Source organism: Capsicum annuum, chromosome 7, assembly GCF_002878395.1.
Source record: "Capsicum annuum cultivar UCD-10X-F1 chromosome 7, UCD10Xv1.1, whole genome shotgun sequence".
Lineage (NCBI taxonomy): Eukaryota > Viridiplantae > Streptophyta > Magnoliopsida > Solanales > Solanaceae > Capsicum > Capsicum annuum.
Window position 1 is genome coordinate 221,347,002 of NC_061117.1, and position 21,533 is coordinate 221,368,534.

Here is a 21,533-nt window from a genome sequence, read left to right on the forward strand (position 1 = left end):
AATAGTAGTAGTAGTAGTAATAATAATAATAATAATAATAATAATAATAATAATAATAATAATAATAATAATAATAATAATTAGGTTATGTTTTTTCTTTCTTTTAGCGTATGTATTTCCCCCTTTTATATCCAATCTACCTATAAGGGATTCAAAAAAATCCATTTATATGTTTGGTTTTGTTTTGTTTGGTCGATTTTGAATTTTTAATTCTTATTCAACATTTAATTATCATTCTATTTATTCCCTATTCTCAACATGTCGGCGGTTGGAGTTAGGGATACGGTCATGATGAGAAATTCTCCTAAAAATGGTTCGTTAATAAATAATAAGGAACTAAATGATATTATAATTGTAAAAGAAAGATTATTTAATTTTAAAAAAATTCACAACATTGGATTAATTTAATTAAGATATATGATGATATGATTTTTAAGAAAAAAGTTAATGAATAGTTGTGACTGTGACTTTTGTCTAAACACATTCAACAAACAAAAATAAAAAATGCTTCTGATGCATCAAATTCCTCATCTGTTGCGACTGATGAATCAGTTAGAAGAAATAAAAAAAGCTCCTTAAATAAATGGTTGATTTATAGCAACATATGGTATATCTGTTGAAACAGATGGGTTATCTGATGCAACAGATATACAATTTGTTGACATAACTCAATTAATAAAAATAGTTATTAAAGAAACAGAACGGTTATTGAAAACCAGGTGTATTCAATTTTTAAATTGAGAAAAGGGTTATTTAAATTTAATAAGCTAAAAAGTCATGACCTATCACAATATTAAAAAACTCACCACCAGCTTGATTTAATTAAATAATTTCTTTTCACAGAAAAGAATAAGGAAATAAATGATAAACACAATTTAAATTGTAAAAATCTCACCAAAAATATTCTTGTTTTTAAATCTTCTTTATTAATTTATATAATTAAAAAGTCAAAAAATTTGGATGTCATGAAGATAATTTATTTTCTTTTAAAAATATATATTATATGTTGCAACAGATATATTATCTGATGCAACAGGTTAACTATTTATTGCAACGGATGATATATCTGTTAAAACAGATGATTTATCTGATGCAACAGATATATAATCTGTTGTCCAACTCAGTGTAAATAAAAATAGTTGCTGGAAAGAACTAATTATTTTAATAATTATAAAGCTGAAAAGTCATGACATAATCAGAATATTGCTTAATTTAATTAAGTCCTAATTTTTACAGTAATAAAAAATGTCATTAATAAATGGAGGTGAACAGTTGTGCCTTTAAATCTGCTTTATTAATTTATAAAATTAAAAAATCAAAAAATTTGAATGTCATGAAGATAATTAATTTTTTTAAAAAATATATATATTATATGTTGCAACAAAGATATTATCTTATGCAACAGGTTATCTATTTGTTGCAACAGATGATATATCTTTTCTGATGCAACAGATATATAATCTGTTGTCCAACTCAGTGTAAATAAAAAACGGTTCCTGTAAAGAACTAATTATTTTAATAATAATAAATCTGAAAAGTCATGACTTATCATAATATTGTTTAATTTAATTAAGTCATAATTTCTTACACTAATCAAGAATGTCATTAATAAATGGAGGTAAACAGTTGTGCCTTTAAATTTGCTTTATTAATTTATATACTTAAAAAGTCAGAAAATTTGAATGTCATGAAGATAATTTATTTTTTTTAAATATATATATATATATATATATATATTATATGTTGCAACAGATATATTATCTGATGCAACATGTTATCTATTTGTTGCAAATGGTGATATATCTGTTGTAATAGATATTTATCTAATACAACAGATATATTATTTGTTGTCCAACTCAGTGTAAATAAAAATGGTTGCTGCAAAGAACTAATTATTTTAATAATTATAAAACTGAAAAGTCATGACATAATCAGAATATTGCTTAATTTAATTAAGTCCTAATTTTTACAGTAATTAAAAATATCATTAATAAATGGAGGTGAACAGTTGTGCCTTTAAATCTGCTTTATTAATTTATATAATTAAAAAATAAAAAAATTTGAATGTCATGAAGATAATTAATTTTTTAAAAAAATATATATATATTATATGTTGCAACAAATATATTATCTTATGCAACAGGTTATCTATTTGTTGCAACAGATGATATATCTGTTATAACAAATGATTTTTCTGATGCAACAGATATATTATCTGTTGTCCAACTCAGTGTAAATAAAAAACGGTTTCTATAAAGAACAAATTATTTTAATAATAATAAATCTGAAAAGTCATGACTTATCATAATATTGTTTAATTTAATTAAGTCATAACTTCTTACATTGATCAAGAATGTCATTAATAAATGGAGGTGAACAGTTGTGCCTTTAAATCTGTTTTATTAATTTATATAATTAAAAAGTCAGAAAATTTGAATGTCATGAAGATAATTTTTTTTTTTTAAAAAATATATTTATTATATGTTGCAACAGATATATTATCTGATGCAACAAGTTGTCTATTTATTGAAAAATGATGATATATTTGTGTAACAGATGATTTATCTGATGCAACAGATATATTATCTGTTGTCCAACTCAGTGTAAAAAAATGATTCCTGGAAAGAACTAATTATTGATAATAATAAAGATGAAAAATCATGACTTCTCATAATATTGATTAATTTAATTAAGTCATAACTTTTTACAGTAATCAAGAATGTCATTAATAAATGGAGGTGAATAGTTCTGATTTTTTACCTAACTTATTCAAGTTCAATTCTCTATAAATAGGTCGCTCCTTACTCAGTTGTTCAATCTACTACACACTATTTATACCTTGCTCTTGTTACACCTTCAACTACTTTCTCTTCAAGGACTTGATAACTTTTTCCTGTCTCTGATAAGTTGTTTTCTTGATTTTTGTGTAAATATTCATTGTATATTACATTACATTACATTCAAATTCTTTCTTTTCTTACTTTTATTTTTACGTGTGTTTTGTCAACTTATGCGTTTTCTAGATATGACTGATCCTGTATGGGATATCTCTATTTTACGAGATGCCATGCGGGAACTGCAGAAGGAGGTTCATGACCTGCATTGGGAGTTGGTCGCAGTCAGAGTAAGGATGCTGCGGGAGATCCGCAGGCTGAGGAGGGCGTTGCTGCTGCCCGTTGAAGATTGGCCGGCTGGCCATACAAATAACAATGATGTTAATAATGATGATAATAATAATTAAGTTTTTTTTTCTTTTATCTATGTTTTTTTTTTGTTTGTTTTGTAAAAAATTATGTTTGATGCACTTGACTTTTTATTTCTTATTTAATTTTCGTGCTGTCTATTTCTATTTCTTAACAAATGATATGTCTACAATTAAGGAATAATTTGATTCCAGTATCAATAGCAAGAACATATGAGTTATCTGTTAGGTTTTGTGTGTGACAAGAGATGTATTTTCTTATTCGAAACATATTAGTAATATGATGAAACAGATTACTAATCTGGTGCAACAGAATACCTATCTATTCAATTCATATTACGGGCACCTAGAACCCTTAAACATTAATCCACATGAGTCTACTGTTATAACAGAACATTTATCTGTTACCGCAGATAATGGATCTGTTTAAATAGATTGCTCTCGTATTGCATTCATGTTCGCATGCAAACTATTATTGAAAAACAACACACTAGCAGTTACCCAGATTCAACTAAAAAGCATAATCTGACTTACCAAAGTCTCCTCTCAAGTAAATTCCAAAGTTGAAAGTGATTTACGAAATAAAATTTGACATAAGAATTTGGTCAAAGTGCAGCAGTTGGAGTAACAACAACAACAACAACAATGGTCAACAAGAAGAATATGAAGATGATAATGAAGTATAAGATGATGATAATGAATCAGAAGATAATGAATAAAGCAACAGCAACAATGAACAACAAATATCGCGAAGATGAGGAGAGAGAAAAAGACATTTTTTTCCCTTCGTTTCCCGTTATATATTAACTAACATTTGAATCAAAGTGTAAATTTAAAAACTTGTGGGTTATTTTAAAATTTTTCAAACTTTCTTAAACCATAATTAAGTAATTGTCACCTCTATGCAATTATTAAGACTTGTGTCACCTATACCTCATTTTAAAAACGCTTTTGTCACCTGTGACCCAAATCCCCTAGAAAGATCTTTGTAGATTACTCCAAAAATAGACAATAAGAGGGCTAAATAAATAATAGAGAGAATGGTTAAAAACTCCCCCAACCTTTATCCCAAATCCTTATTATCCCTCTCAATTATTTTAAAGTGAAATATATACCTATCTAAAAGTTCATACCCAGATTTTATTTTAAGTAGTGACTTGCACGCGCTGTCACGTCATGCCACATCATATTTTTTTAATATAAGAAATTAATTATTTTACTTTATATATTTTCTTTAATTTAAAAAATTAATTATTTTACTTTATATATTTTCCTTTTCTAGCTAATCCCGGCTATGGCCGCCGTCACCGCCGTCGCCGAGTGACGTCTACTAGAACCTCATATAGAATTTGAAATTTCCAACGATCTTGAAGTCGAAAATAATAAACAACATTGAATTTAAAATTTTTGACAACCTTGAAGTGGGAAACAATGAACAATATCAATTTTTAAATTTTCGACAATCTTAAATTTGAAAACAACACACAATATCAATTTCAAAATTTTTGCCGACCTTGAAGCCATAAACAATGAACAATAATGAATTTAAAATTTTTGATAACCTTAAAGTCGAAAATAATAGAGAATTTTGAAATTTTCGACAACCTTGAAGTGAAACAATGGACAATACCCATTTTAAAATTTATGACGACTTTGAAGTCGGAAATAATGGACAATATCAATTTTGAAATTTCCGATGACCTTGAAGTTGGAACCAATCGATTTTGTGCTTGGAGATGAGGAAGATGATAAATTAGTCTTGGATGCCATTGATGAGTTCTTGAAGTTTTTTTGTTTGTGAGAAGAAGAAGAAGAAAGAAAATGAATAAAGAAAAAGAGAAAATTATATATATTTATGTAAAGAAATATTAAAAATAAGTTTTTAATATATAATTTTCATTCTCGCCCTCTTAAAGAGAGTGAAACAAACTCTCTTGCTATGTCAGCTAGGGGTGAGCGTTCGATATTCGGTTCGGTATTATCATAATTCGGATTTGGTAATTCGATAATCAGTAAATGAAGGTACATAATTCGGTAATCGGTAAATTAAACTTCGATTCAGTATGATATTTGGTAATACCATATTAAAGTTAAATTTGGTAGACTCTACTCTAGGCCAACGATAACAGTTTACTTTAGAACTTAATCAAAACATAAGATAAAGTTTCTGCCCTATGCCTTATGGAAACAACACTTTTTAACACTTCATTAGTGATATAGCCCATTCATCATATAATAACTGTTTAATGGAGAAATGGCTTCGAAAGATAATAGCCACATCTGTTCCTCAAATATTTGCCTCGTAGTGACTAGTGAGTGCACCTGAAAGAACATGACTCGATCGGAAAAGTCCACTAGTTCGCCGACAAACCTCGCGACACCACAAGATGGTACTAGCTGCAATCTTCCATCGATTACGTTCGAAAACATCCTCCCCCCCTCCCCAAATTTCAATCCATCCCTGAGGAGAATGAAGATACTTCGACAGATTTGGATTCCCTGAGATCTCTGCACTGAGGAATTATGGTGATTCAATGGGTCCACTGGCAAATCGAAGACTACAATTCTCTGAGACAACGAATTCTACAAATGCCACTCTCACAGTGAAAACGGAGTATGGTGAGAATAGAACAGCTTATAAAGGTAAAGCTCTATCTTATATTTCACCAACTACAAAACAAGGAAAGATTTTTGTGAGTATTTCTGAGGAAGACATTTGAAGTCAAACGGAGTATTGGAAGTTTGATCTAATTGGGTTTGTGATTGGAGATACCCCTTACCTGAAATCGATTGAGGCGTATATAACACATGCTTGGAACTGTGCTACAAAGCCTCAAGTGATGAGCCATGATGATGGGTACTTCATTTTTAGATTTAATACGGCTAAAGAGTGTGATGAGGTGTTAATGGGAGGACCGTACACCTTCCACAACAAACTGTTTATTGTTCAGGCGTGGGATATAGACTTTGAGTTCAATCCGGACTGTATAGCCATAATTTCTTTGTGGGTTACTTTCCCAGGGCTCCCAGTGGGATACTGGTCAAGTGAAGCTCTTGTAAGCTCGTTAGTGCCATAGGAAAGCCAAAACATACTGACCAATTCACAGCCAGTATGGAACGAATCTCTTATGCAAGGGTCTTGGTGGAAACTGATATAGCTCAACCTCTAATCGATACCATTGAGATAGTTACCCCTACTGGGGTATTCCAGCAGCCTGTAGAATATAAGTGGAGACCAAAATACTGTGAACACTATCTAAAATTTGGTGACAACTCGGAGACTTGTAGAGCAAAACAGGAGAATGAAGGACAAGAGGAGGAGGGGGTTTCAAGAGGTGCTAAGGAAATGAAGAAGAAATAGAAGGAACAGAAGACCCCCAAAGCAGAAATGGCAGAGTAGAGATAAAGTAAAAGATGCTGCTGGAACTGCTAAACCACCTGCTCCCTACCTAAAGGATTTTGCTAAAAGTGATATAGAAAAGTATTCTCAAGAAGTGATTGGCATGGTTAGAAACAATGAACATGCTAGTACTAGTATGAGTAGCACCAACAAGTTTGGCCCCCTTCTACATATATCAGCTGAAGAGGAATCTCCAGGATCACCTGGAGAAACCCCTAATATATGATTATATCCACTTGGAACATCAAGGGCTTAAACCAGCCCCTGAAACAGAAAGAAATAAAGCTCTTTCTGAAAAAGCATAAGATTAAGGTTTTTGGGTGTTTGCAAACCAGAGTAAAAGAAAACAAAGCATTGAATATCCTACAAAAGATGATACCAAGCTAGAGAAAGTGTTGCAACTATCCCATAGCTTCGAATGGGAGAATTTGGCTATTATGGCAAACACATGTGGAAGTATCTATAATTATGGTAAAGGAGCAATTTATCCATTGCTATATAAATGCTGATAGTGACATTTTCTCTGCATATGTTACTATTGTCTATGCTAAGAATAGTATGCAGGAGAGGGTGGAGCTGTGGAATGACCTTAAAGTGTTAGGGAGCTCTATTCAGGAACCTTGGTTGCTGAGTGGAGATTTTAATGCTATAATGTCATCTGATGACAAAATAGGTTCTACTATTACTCAGGGGGAAATCCAAGACTTTAGGGAGTGTATGGATCATTTGTTTCTAACCTCCCTGAAGGCAAAAGGGTGCTATTATACCTTTTGTAACAAACAACAGTAGGAGCACAGAGTGTATTCAAAGATTGACTGGGCATTTAGGAACTATCATTGGCTACAAAATTATGGGTATGTTGAGGTTGATTTTCTCAATCCAGGGGTCTCTGATCATTCCCCTATTCTCAAACAGCACACTACTCAGAAATTATCTAGACCAAAACCTTTCAAACTTTATAATACTATGATGGAACACCAGGAATTTCCAGAGATTGCATCCACGTGGGAGAGACCTATATCAGGAACAAATATGTATAAGTTGAGTCAGAAGTTGAAAGATCTAAAAGCTGAATTATAGGGTCTGAACTCTCACCTTGCCTCCTATGCTCAGAAAATCCAACATACAACAGAAAGGCTAGATATAACTCAGAGCAAGATTGCCACAAACCCCATGAACCAAGACTTGATCAATGAGGAAAAACAACTACTGCAGCATTTGTCTCAGTGGACTCTAGTAGAGGAAAAGGTGTTAAGTAAAAAATCCAAGGCAACCTAGATTAAATGTGGAGATGTGAACTCCAAATACTTCCATGCTCAATGTAAGATCAGGGCTAATAGAAATGCCATCTCCTCTATATTTGATGAAATAGGTACAAAAATTACGGACCCCTTGCTTATTGAAAATGAGTTTATTGGATACTTTTCTAGCCTTATGGAGACATCAGCAACTGAACTTCTATGTCCAAACTTAGTGGTGATTCACAGTGGTCCTTTCTTATCTTACCAACAGAAATTAGGGCTCATCAGGGATATCACCAAACATGAAATATTGAGTGCTCTGAAAAGTATGCCATTAGACAAAGCTCCAGGGATAGATGATTTTCCGGTAGAGTTCTTCACTAGCCAATAAAGTATAGTCAAAGTAGATGTCCTCAATGTAGTAAGAGAGTTCTTTACAGTAGGAAAACTACTGAAATCGTTTAGCTACACGGCAGTCACTCTAGTCCAAAAATATGGTAGGATGTAAAAGATTACAGACCCATAGCCCGTTGCAATACTTTTTACAAGTTACTCACCAAGATCCTGGCAAACAGAATCAAACAGGTCATTGGTACCATCATAGGATCCTCTCAGTCAGCGTTCATTGAAGGGAGAAGCATCATAGATAACATTCTATTTAGCCATGAACTATTCAAGTGGTATACAAGGAATGGACTATCTCTAATGTGTGTATTAAAAGTTGACTTGAGGAAAGCATATGACTCTATTGAGTGGTGCTTTATCAAGAGTGTATTAGCTGAGTTGGAGTTTTCTGGAAAGTTTATTGCTTGGGTTATGGAATGTGTATGTTCAGCATCCTATTCACTAGTCATAAACGGAAGGCTCACCAAACCATTTCAAGGAAAGAAAGGTATAAGTCAAGGTGATCCTATGTCACCTTACCTTTTTGTAATAGCCATGGAATACTTGAATAGAGAACTGAATAATCTGGATAAAAACCAATGCTTTCAGTACCATCCCAGGTGTAAAAAACTGGGAGTTAAACATATATATTTTGCTGATGACTTGTTATTATTCTGTAAAGCTGATCTTCAATCGGTCAGATTACTTTAAGAGGCATTTCATAAGTTTTCAAAGGCATCAGGACTGCAAGAAAACATTGACAAGAGCTCCATTTATTTTTCAGGCACTAAGCCAATGGTAAGGCAACAAATATTGGATTATGTTGGCTACAATGAGGTAGGTTTGCCTTTCAAGTACCTCGATGTTCCTTTATCTTCAAAGAAGCTCACAATAGACCAATGCCTACCACTGGTAGAAAAGATAGTTGAGAGAATAAAGTGCTAGAGTGCTAAATTTTTATCTTATACAGGTAGATTGCAGCTGATAAAAACAGTGGTCTTTGGTATTCAAACCTACTGGGCACAGATTTTTCTTATGCCAAAAAAGATTATGAAACTGATTAGTGGATTATGCAGAGTATTTCTGTGGACTGGTGTTGTTTTGAACTCAAAAAAAGCTTTGGTTGCTTGGGACAAGCTCTGCCTCCCACAGTCAGTGGGTGGCCTAAATATTCTAAACCTTTACTTGTGAAATAAAGCTGCAATTACAAAGCAACTTTGGTCCCTTGCAGATAAGAAAGACTGTCTCTGGATTAAATGGGTCCATGCCTATTATTTGAAAAATGACACTGTAGATATATATGAGAGACCAAGAAATGCCACCTGGGTAATCAGAAAGATCATAACTGTAACGCATCATGTTATGACAGTTCCAGGACTACAAGGGCAATTGATGGCTAGATTAAATTCATGTGTGAAAGGCTTAAAATACCATATCAAAAAGGTGTATGATGCAATGTTGCCCCAACACCCAAAAGTCCTATGGAAAGGTATCATATTGAATCACTGCGTGCATCCCAGACATAAATTCATTCTGTGGTTAGCTTTATTACATAGACTGACTACCATTGAACGGTTAGCCAGATTTGAGATTAAAGTCCCACCAGTATCTGTGTTCTGTGGAAATGATGATGAAAAACATGACCACCTGTTCTTGGATTGTCCTGTTACTAGAAGAATGTGGCTAAGATTGATAAAATGGCTTGGTGTTCAGAGAGAAGTTGGGAACTGGATAACAGAAGTGGGTTGGGTTGCAAAACAGGCAAAAGAAAAATCTGCTAGAGGGGCTCTGATTTGTTGTGTATTTGCTATGATGGTTAACATCATCTGGAGAGAAAAAAACCACATCAGATTCCAGCATGGAAGGTATCAAGAAGATCGTGTTTTCAGAGAAATAGCCATCCATATGCACATCCAAGGTCAAACATATTGAAAGCGGGATCCGATCCTAACGCAGCTGAAGGCATGGCCCTGATATGGTGACTTAGGTACTGAAGACTACACTCCTGTACTGTTTGGTCGATGCCTTAAAATTGATAGGATAGATGCTCACTAGTTTGGAACAAAATGCTGATCCTTGAACTAGTTTGCTGTAGTTGGTGTTAATTTTGAGAAACAGGGGTCTGTCCCTGTTTGGCTTTGTAAATATTCGCTTTGGTGAAATAAAATTTGTTTATTTACCAAAAATAAAATAAAATCACACAACAGTGTCAAACTTTTTTGATAACTTAGTTACTTAGACATGGCAGGAAATGAGTATCTTTGCATTAACTCTCTCACTGGACATAATTTAGATATACCTACAAGTTGCATCAAGACTAGACAAGTTCAGGTTGTCTTGATAGATAGAACCAGAATGAAGAAAACGCGAGTAATATGAAACAATAACTTCATATTTGAACATGTTGTCTACTGCTGCTAACAATAAAATTTTTAAAAGTTATTTTCATTTTAAAATTTTAAAATGAATATAGTATTATAAACTTTGAGGTTGTGGGCTTTTTTTGACATTTTGTAGAATATTAATTTGGACTCGTGGCCTATGGAGTATAGACTATGGTCAGTTAACAATAATTTGGTATTCGGTAAATACCAAATGCTAGTAATATCTTTTCCCAATCCTGAACTCAAATACCGTAATTTATAATTTTACACCCAATTACCATACCAAATACCGAATTATCAAATACCGAATACCAAATTCTTCGATTCGGTTCGGTAATTCGGTTTCTGGTATTTTATGTCTAGCCCTAAATTGCCAGCTTTTAGGGGTGTAATAATTTTATTTTAAATTAGTTCAAGGAGGTAATAGAATTCCCGCAAAATATAGGTACGTAGTTAGGATTTGGGATAAAGGTCGGGAAGGGTGGGGTTGGAATGGGGGTTTGGCCATTTTACTGTCAGACTTCAAATATTGTGATCACCAGCATAAAAATGGACTAATTTTCAATACGGCATGAAAATGAGTAGCCCTGGTCAATACGGCATTATTATTCAAATTGTGACAATTCTATTAATTGACATGTGTGTAAGGCTAACAAAATTAATCTATGATAATCTGATCCATCCAAAGTTCAGACTTTATTAATCTATTATAATTAATTTATTTTAATTCGTTAAAATTCAATTTAAGGACTCTTGGCTAAATTTTATATGGGCAATTCAACCACTAAGGAGAGATAAGATCATAAACTTGCAAGTTTAATTAATAGTACCTATTCATTTACCTCTAAGCACATAACGTAAATATGTCAATGTAAGTTGAAGAAAATGTAATTGTAATTCAATAAAATACATGTTATTGAAGATTTGTTAACTAGATCATCTTTGATTGTATGTGGTCTCTTCAAAGATTTTCAACTTTATCTTTGGTGAATCTTAGTACATACTTTGTACCAGGCTAGTGTCAGTTTGGAAGGGAATTTTCAGAAAAGGGAAAATAAATATACAACATTGATTTTTATTGATGCTACTTTCCTTTTTTCAAGTACATGATCATTTGGGCTTTGGCTTTTAACTTTTATATATGGTCGAAATGGTATAAGATTTTTAAGGATTCATTTGTATTTTTCCTCTATTGAGATGTTGATTGATAGGAAAAGCACAAAGGAACAAAAAAAAAAAAAAACATAAAATGAGGTTGAATTTGCTCTCTTTATTTGCTGAATTTATTAAAGGTTCAACATGGAGACACCATTCCAAGTGGTAAAACATCTCTATCCCTATATTTATATACTGTTTCACAAGGTAGAGGTACGATTTGTCTACATTTTATCCTTCTGAGACCCCTTTTGTATGAGAATATACTGGTTATGTTGTTGTAATGTTATTATTGATGATTGAAAAATTCAATTGGTCACATATATAGTCTTGAAAACTTGTCACAAACTATATAGTATTGATCATATCATCTTTGAGATAATTTTGATAAATATAGAGATAGTATAAACGTGAAATTAGTCTTAAGCATGAGCCTTGAAGCTATGACCTCTTGATCTAGTCGCTAATGAAGTAGTTGAAAATCGTGAGATCCCATGTTAAATCCCAATGAAAGAAAATAGATGAGGTGACTTTTTTTTTCATGTATTCAAAATTTAAAGCCTTCATTAAGTTACTCGATACTTATATTGACCGAGGGATAGAAATTAGCGAGCTAACTTTTGTTATACATGTTATCTATTTGTTTTCTCTGATATATGATTGTATCACTAATCTGGATCTAGCTACCCTGTTGAATCCTTCAGTATTTTAATTTTCAATTCTTTTGACTTACACAACAAAATTCAAAGCATATTCAGAAATGTCCCTATATTGGTCGGACTTTATTAAAATATCAACAAGTCTGTTTCGAATTCTCCAAAACAATGTATTTTTGGAGAATTCGACATAGGTGCGCCATGAACAGTGCCGAGTCTGCACAACTTAGCAATATACACATTAAATCCATGTTATCTTCCACTGACAAATAACACACTGCTAGTGTAGTGAAATTAAATCTTAATACTTTTAACGCAATCTAACGTGTTATAAGAGTTTATTTATCCTTTTTTTAAATCATGCTTCTAGTTTCGCAAATTAATTACTTATAATTATCTTTTAAATGATCTGACTGACGAGTTTTCCTCTCTATAGCAAGAAGCTAATCAAACAGCTTAAGGCACGTTTAGTCGTACAAAAGAAGAGAAGAAATGCAATTATAAAACAAGTACGTGAAGACATTGCTCAATTAATGCAGATTGGGAACCACCATCTTGCTTTTTCCAGGGTAATTTCCTCTTGTAAAAAGTTTAACATTATAATTAAAAGCTTCTAATACTTAATTAGTAGCTAATGACCACTTAATTGCTTAATTTGTTATTACAGGTTGAACAACTTTATAGAGATGAGTGCAGGTTATCTGTATACAATCAGCTTGATGCTTTTTGTGACTGCATCTCTATGAACCTCTGTGATATTAGCAGGAACAGGTAATTAAAGGGAACAATTTTTGTTCTAATTACACATTTTCAACTAATCTTTCACTATTGTTAATACTGAAAAGTCACTGTTTTTCCATTGAAATTTTCACTGAAAAATTATTCAATGGCTATTCCCGCAGATACTTTGACCAAATCATGATACTTTGATTGAATTAGTGAGATAGAAAAAATAATAGTAGTGGTTTTTAGACGGAAAAATTAGAAAGCTTACATTGATTCAATGAGAATCTATTTCTCAGGGTGTGTTTTTTTAATGAGCTAATTTAGTGAGAAATAGGTTAAAACATCATATTTTATAACACAAATTTTTCATTTATTGGCAATGGAAATTCATGAAGTGTCAACATGGTGGCAAATTGGCTACTGGGTCAAACTTTGATTGGTCACATTGTGAGTTATGATCAGTGGCGTAGTTAGAATTTTACATTACGCCGCATTTTCTGCAGCAAGTTATCTGATGATGTTAAGGAGGCATTGTCCAGTATGATATTTGCAGCATCGAGATGTGGTGAATTACCAGAGCTACATTCCCTCAGGGATCTATTTAAACAGCATTTTGGTCAAGCATTTGATCGAATCAATGTTGAACTTCTTCCAGGTAAGCGTTTGATTGACTCAATGTTCTTGTTGTCATGTCGTAACTGATAAAGTTGTTGTCATGTGATCAGGAGGTCACGGTTAGAGCCATGGACCTTTGAGGTCTGGCCCTTCCACGAGCCCTCCGTGCACTGAACTGCTCTTTTTTAGGGCGACTCATGTTTTTATGGGCTAGTTTTGGCACCGTACTGTTGAGTGTTTGTCCTGACTTTTAATCATAATTGGATTTTTCTTTAGCTACCATAACAGGGTTTTTCTTTAGGAAAAGGAAAACATATTCTCCATATTTGACTAATCTTTGCTCTTGTAGGAAAAGATTATAGACTCTATAAATAGAGACTCCTTTCTCAAGTACGTGAACCTCTTTTTATTCTGAGTCAATTGTGTGAGTTTGTGTCTTGACATTTTGTACTCTCATTTATATAGTGAATTGCTCTCTTTTTGTGGATGTAGGTCAACTGACCGAACCATGTTAAATTATTTTTCTCTTTTGATGTATTTCTCGTTTATCTTCTTATCCATGGTCTTCTAAGACTTGCTTTGCTACGTACAGGTAATTCGGTTAACTTGGAGACCAAGAAGCACCTCACACATGTCACAAAGCTAAAAGAAGACACAAAGCTCCAATTCATGGATGAAATAAGAATCCTAATAGTTCTATGGCCAACAACTCATGGGTTGAAAGCTTAAATTGTGAGATTTATACATCAAAGAGAACCAAATCAGATCAACAATGCAATAAAGATGTGATTGAAGATGAAGAACAATGGTCTCCAGTAGCTCAATCGCCTCATGTCCATCCGAAGCTACCTGACTACGATAATTTAGTTGCCAAATTTAGAGATTTAAAAGGAGAATATATGTGTAGAAATAGTATAAATCATCGATCCTTTTCTAAATGGACGAGGTGGTAATATTTTTAATTATTCCATGTAAATTATTGAAGTTTAGACAGCCTAACTACGGTAGAGATTTTGGACATATGAATAGTGATGACTTCATCTGGTCAATCCCAAAAATGATAAGAGATATTGCTAATTTTATTGCTAAGTGTCCAAATTGCTAGCAGGTTAAAGTTAAGCACTTGAGGCTTAATGACATGGCTCGAGACATAGCCCTTCCAGTATATAACTGAGAGATACTTAACATGGATTTCATCACTGGTTTACACGTACTCATAGCCATCATGACTATTTAGGTTATGTTGATCGAATGACCAAGTCAGCATACTCTTTGCCCGTCAGGTTGACTTTTCTGCCAAGGATTATGCTAAGTTTTATATTGGGAGATCATCAGGTTGTATGGTATGCTAGTGTCTACCACTTACGATAGAGGTACCCAGTTTTCCTCTCACTTTTCATGCTCAGATGGATGGTCGAGTAGCGTGTACCATTCAAAAATTGGAGGACATATTGAGGTCTTGTGTTATTGACTTTAAGGGTAGAAGGATAATTATATCCCGCTTATTCAGTTTACTCACAGTAACAATTATCACTCTAGTTGGAATAGTTTAACTCAGATCAGCCCAAAAAGTCATACCACTTAATTGGTCATGTCTTAGTAACTTAACAATATGTCATTGTGACTATGCCAAACGTCTAGGACGATGGGACAATACTCACCTTAGCCTCTCTAGCGGCATTAGTTATCAGATTCATTTAGTGACATCCTTGTGATAAGGAAGTCCTTTTATTTTCATTTAAGAAACAGGCAGCCACTCTCACTCTCTCTTACTTTCTTTCGTTTAGTTAAGTGTGGTAAAGGATCTTGCTCGAAAGAGACTCTTCACATACTCAATTGGGATGTCTATTACCCTTACTAATTAATCTCCTTACTCGGAGAAGTCCCTCCCAGAGCTATTCCCCGGTGCTGTGTCTTCTTTCTCCTTAGTCTGGGAATGAAGCCGTTAGCCGAACATAATACCTCTGTTGACTTGGGAATTATCTCACAAAGTTATAATTCCTCTTCATTTCTATTTTTTTCAACAAAGAAAGTGATTTCATGATATAATGATTATTAGTTAAGTGGCTATATGAGAAATCAACTCGCTTTTTTATAAGAAATATTCTTGGTGGTCCACTCTTTATGTCCACGACTTTGGGATGAGCCTCATCTGACAAACGATTCCAACTTGCCTTTTGGTACAAGTCTTAAATACCATTGAGTCTCAATGTGACAAATAGTTCAATGAACAAATCCACAATTCTCTCTTCTACCCTTCCACCAAACCCACAAAGAGAAGACTTATGATGCTATGACTTCTCTTTACATAGCCTAATAAGTCTTGCATTCCCAGCCATTACATTGTCTTCTTCTTTCACAAACAATTGGCTTTGGCCTTCAAGAACTCAGAACTGAACAGCATATGGCAGCTTATGCTGCTGTGACTTCTCTTTTGCAAAGCCTAGATCAACTCTCACAAACTGATCATTCATCATATTCTGTTCTTTACAAAAAAGATCAAACTGAAGTCCTCAGTGAGAAGTACACCTTCCTTAAAGCCTTTCTTGAGGATTTTACAAATGTTTTCCATGAAGATATAAAGATGAAACATCTAGAAAGGATGATCCAAGAAGCTGCTCATGGAGTGGAAGATACAATTGACTCACATGTATATGATAGCCTTGTTTTTCTACAAAGCAGGCGAGAACGAAGAAAGGCTAATACTATCTTCCATAAAAACTTGGAATATGCAATTGAAGAAATTGGTTTGATTCAAAGAGAGGTTACGAAAAAGATTAAGTTCAGCAGGTTCAACAGCAAAATCTCACATTCAAGAGATACTTCATCGCAATTCCCTTTGGATCAAAAAGATATGATCGTTGGACTAGATGAAGACTTACTAAAGATTAAAGATCGACTCATCGTGCAATCATCAAGACTCGAAGTAGTTCCCATTGTAGGGATGGGTGGTATTGGCAAGACCACATTGGCTAGAAGAGTTTATGATGATTCTTTGATTACATATCATTTTTATGTTCGAGCATGGATAAGTGTATCTCAAGAATTTGACAGGAGAGATATTTTTCTTGGTATTCTTCAATCAATTAGCACAGTCAACGATGAAGTAGAAAGAAACAGTACTACTGAGCAATTGGCTGAAAGAGTTTATCGAAGTTTAAAAGGGAGGAAGTATCTTATTCTCCTAGATGATATGTGGTCTATCGAGCCTTGGCAGCATGTAAGGAGATCTTTCCCAGATGATCATAATGGAAGCCGAATCGTGTTGACCACGAGGCTTGTAGATGTTGCCTCTTCTGCTAGCTCAGCCAATTCCCTTCACCAGATGCGTTTTCTGAGCATGGAGGAAAGCTGGACTCTTTTACGCGATAAGGTCTTTGGGAACGACAGCTACCCTCCGGAATTGGAGAAAATTGGCAGGTACATTGGCCATCAGTGTCAAGGGTTGCCACTTGCAGTTGTTGCAATTGGTGGGCTACTTTCCAAAATGCGCAAGGAAACAAGTTCTTGGGAGAATGTTGCAGAAAAGGTAGGATCACTTATGACCAGTGACAGTATGGATTGCTTGAGCATACTTTCTTTAAGCTACAACCACTTGCCTCCATACTTGAAACCATGCTTCCTTTATATAGGAGTTTTTGCAGAAACGCGTGAGATCCCTGTCTGGAAGTTAATAAAGTTATGGATTGCTGAGGGCTTCATCAAGAAAGTTAAGCATAAGAATCTAGAAGGTGTGGCGGAGGAAACTTTGAGGGAGTTAGTTGATAGAAGTTTGGTTTTAGTGGGGAAACATAGCTCCGTAGGAAAAATCAAGACTTGTAAGATGCATGATCTCGTTCGAGATATGTGCTTGAGAGAAGCCCAATCTGAGAACTTCATACACTTCAAAACGAGGTATGGCCACGATAGTCTTCTAGAAAACATTGATTGTCTGCGCCGTGTAGTTGATTTCAATAAGTATACACACAGTGGACTTTCTGAATTTATGCCACTCACACGTACTGTTTTCTTCAAATATCCATACAATTTATTATGTTTACCCTTGCAATCAAGCTTTAGATTACTTAGGATATTAGATGTTTGCTTTACTACTTCTATTTTCTATAGTTCTGAGTCCATATCAGAACTTGTTCATTTGAGGTATTTTGCTTGTCCATCCTACGATGGCCTTGTACAATCAATATGCAATCTTCCTAATATACAAACCATAGTTATTCATGATAAAAGTCCACGTGATATGTTTATAAGAACTCATCCCTTAGCATGGGAAGTTTTGGATATGCCTCAACTAAGACATATCCATAACAAAAACTTTAGTCTTCTCATACCCCAACCTACATCACTATTTGCTGAGAGGGAGAATCACTTACAAACGCTAACCGGATTGATGCCCTCATCTTGTAATGTTGAAGTGTTCCAAAGAATTCCAAATTTGAAAAAGCTGGGAATTTTAAATGTTGATTCAGTTGCTACTAGTGAGAAGTGTTCTTGTCTTGATAATCTTGTGCATTTAACTCAGCTCGAGAAGCTCAAAGTTGAGTTCAGAAAGGATTATATGCATCATCATACATTATGGAGGACGGCAGATCGGGTGTACATCCCTAGGCTACACATTCCACATTATGACAATTTCCCACCAAAACTTAAGAAGTTAACATTGTGCAAAACACACCTACAATGGGAAGAGATGAACTTCCTTAGAAAATTACCTAATCTTGAGGTGCTCAAACTTAAAGATCGTGCCTTTCATGGAGAAATTTGGAGACTAAGCGAAGAAGACGAAGAGGGATTCTTTCGACTAAAGTTTTTACTTCTTGAGAGCATGTATCTAGAGCAATGGGAAGCAACAAGTTATCATTTTCCAAGCCTTGAGCACTTAGTCCTAACAGATTGCTATTCGTTGGAGCAAATTCCTTTCGACTTTGCTGATATTCAGACACTACAGCTGATTGAACTACACAAATGTATGCATTCAGTTCTTGTTTCAGCAGAGCAAATACAAGAGGAGCAGCAAAGCTTGGGAAATGACGACCTTGTTATTCGTGTCAACTATATACGTGAGTAAACATTCATCAAAAAATTGGAACGTTTCATTTATATTCATCACTCTCGTTCTCCTTTACAAATGTGTGTTCACTTTTTCATGCATTTATTTATAGTACAAAAGGTGCTAATTAGTAATTACAACTGTTTATGCATTGCAGATAAAAAGATTACTTGATGGAGCGTACCATAATGTATATTCAAGCAAAAATAAGAAGGATCATTCTTTGCAGAAGATGATCTTTCTTGTCTGTGTATTTCGATTTCCTTTAGTTAGTGAAATTTTCCGATTCCAACTTGTTTGAGACTGACAGAAGACAAACATGCCACATCAGTCTAACAGGAACAATCATCGCTTCAACAATCAACAATGGAACCAATCTGCTCCTCGACAGTCCAGCTCCTAACGATCAGCAAAATTGGAGATCAAACTCGAGACAATCTGTTAGATGCCAGTTGTGCCAAAAATTTGGTCACTCTGCAGATGTATGTCGTTCCAGCTCGCACAATCATTTTGAAGCTAAGGCCAACTTTGCCTCTAGTTTGCAGTCAGCAGAAAGCTCTTGGGTCCTGGATTCAGGTGCAACTCATCATGTCACGGCTGAACCTCACAATCTTGAAGAGTATACAGGCAATGAGGGAATATCTACGGGTGACGGTAAAACCAATTCTATTACTCAGATACAAGCATCTAATTCTGCTTTCAGGCTTTCTAACACTTTATGTGCTCCATCAATTAAAAAGAACCTTATTTCTGTAGCCAAATTTTTTCAAGATAATCTAACACCGGTTGAATTTTTTCCTTTTACTTTTCTTGTGAAGGACCTGCATACTCAGAAGCCGCTGGTGTAAGGCCGGAATAAAAATGGACTCTATGAGTGGATGCATCATCCAACCAGACCACCAATATCCATCAATCATGCCTCCACAAAAGTTCCTTTTCAGCTATGGCATTGTTGCTTGGGTCATCCTCATTCGACGATTTTAAATTTTATTTTGAAGAAGTTTTCTTTATCTGTTGTTACTACAGAAAAATTTTGAATTTTGTAATGCTTGTTCCTCTAATAAAGCACATTGTTTTCCATTTCAACGACTCACTTACCATTAATGTTCCTCTTCAGGTTATTTTTAGCGATTTATGGGGACCATCGCCCGTTTTATCACTAGACAAGAAATTATATTACTATATTTTTGTTGATCAGTACACCAAGTATACTTGATTGTATAAAATTAAAAATAAAAGTGAAGCCGCCTCTTTGTTCCAAAATTTTCATCTTGTAGTGAATTTTTTCAAAACAAAAATTAAATCTCTTTATATGGATGGAAGAGGTGAATACAAGAGTCCTAGTCCTATCTTCAACAAAATGACTTGAACATTTAGTTTCACCTCCCCACACGACACAATGCGCTGTCATTACTAAACGTCGGCATCGTCATATTATTGAAACATCCAAAATCCTTCTCCATGAAGCATCCCTACCACCAGAACTATTATCTTTTGCCTGCCTCAGACGTTTCTCAGAGCCATCATGTACACCTCTTCTTTGACCCAGTGCAGTCGAAAATATTCATCAGCTATGATGTTCTTTTAGATGAAGAAAATTTTCCTTTTAAAACAATGTTTCTACATATAAGGAAAAACTCTTCTCAACTGACTTGGAAAGACGTCAGCTACCATTCCAACATCCTCTGCTGATATATCACCACCTATACAACTGTCTTTAGAATCACAAAATACTCGCTCCTTAAATTCTGGCTAAGTACCAGCAGCTACAACAATTATTCCAGATAATTCTACACCCTCTTCTACTTCTTCCCAGCATCACAAAACCTCAAACACACAACCTGCACCTTTGATAACATATCAAAGACGTAAATCTAATACTAATATTTTACATCAAATCCCGACTATCATCTCCAGCCACCAATTCACCATTGACAACTTCTTCACTTCCTAGCAGTGAAAGTCTCATCTCCACCTCCAACCACCATTTCAACTATTTGGAATGAATTTGAGGCTCAATTTATGAGCAAACATCAAGAACATAATTAAATTTTTTTTATAATTTGTAAAAGCTGTTTGTTTAATTAAACTTATTTTAATATTTAATTTCTTATGTGGCATTTTAAAAATTATATGAAATTTAATGCAATATTTAAAAATGATGTGGAAGTTAACGTGGAGGCTGACGTGGAGACAATTATATTACACACACCGAAATAGGGATAAAAATGTTATGTCACGACCCAACTTTTCAGGTCATGATGGCGCCTACCATAACCCACCAGTAGGCAAGCCAATCTATAGTCCGGAACGGCTAGTAACGAACTACTTAATAACATAAGAAAAAGAATGCGAAATATATGAGATAAAGATCAATACATAGATGAATCCCAAAACCTGGTGGTATCAGTACAAGAGCTTCTAAACATAATAAGAGTACAAAAGTGAGATATTAAGGAGAAATACATTGATTCAACTTACCTCTGAATACAACTTAGAGGCTAGTCTAATACATAGGAGAGAGATAAGTAATACTCCAAACGTCAGGAGCTCACTCTAAGTCTCCGAATCAGGGCTACTCCACACGATGCACACATCAACGGCGATAACTCGTACTATGATCTGCAGGCTGCAGAGGTGTAGTATGAGTACCAAACGAATGTTACTCAGTAGGCAACTGCCAACTGAGCTCCAAAGATAAAGTAGATATATACGGTCACACC

At 34.3% G+C, this 21,533-nt stretch overlaps 2 protein-coding genes across 5 annotated transcripts; both read left to right on the top strand.

The window, feature by feature from the left end:
* Nucleotides 1–11,795: 11,795 nt before the first annotated feature.
* Nucleotides 11,796–14,819, top strand: LOC124900128. 2 transcript variants are annotated; one of them, XM_047415601.1, is made up of 6 exons: nt 11,796–11,931; nt 12,859–12,991; nt 13,090–13,193; nt 13,652–13,803; nt 14,113–14,153; nt 14,356–14,492. In XM_047415601.1, the coding sequence occupies exons 1-5, from the start codon at nt 11,861–11,863 to the stop codon at nt 14,136–14,138; spliced, it is 486 nt and encodes a 161-aa protein (XP_047271557.1). In that variant the 5' UTR covers nt 11,796–11,860; the 3' UTR covers nt 14,139–14,153; nt 14,356–14,492. The 2 variants fall into 2 exon arrangements, with proteins under 2 accessions (XP_047271557.1, XP_047271556.1); XM_047415600.1 differs by lacking the exon at nt 14,113–14,153 and having other exon boundaries at nt 14,356–14,819.
* Nucleotides 14,820–15,981: 1,162 nt separating this feature from the next.
* Nucleotides 15,982–19,890, top strand: LOC107878682 (putative disease resistance RPP13-like protein 3). 3 transcript variants are annotated; one of them, XM_047415603.1, is made up of 4 exons: nt 15,983–17,292; nt 18,283–18,820; nt 18,968–19,464; nt 19,629–19,890. In XM_047415603.1, exons 1-3 carry the CDS (start codon nt 16,168–16,170, stop codon nt 18,982–18,984), a joined length of 1,680 nt encoding a protein of 559 aa, XP_047271559.1. In that variant the 5' UTR covers nt 15,983–16,167; the 3' UTR covers nt 18,985–19,464; nt 19,629–19,890. The 3 variants fall into 3 exon arrangements, with proteins under 3 accessions (XP_047271558.1, XP_047271559.1, XP_016581248.1); XM_047415602.1 differs by having other exon boundaries at nt 15,982–18,820; XM_016725762.2 differs by lacking the exons at nt 18,968–19,464; nt 19,629–19,890 and having other exon boundaries at nt 15,983–17,657.
* Nucleotides 19,891–21,533: the final 1,643 nt, after the last annotated feature.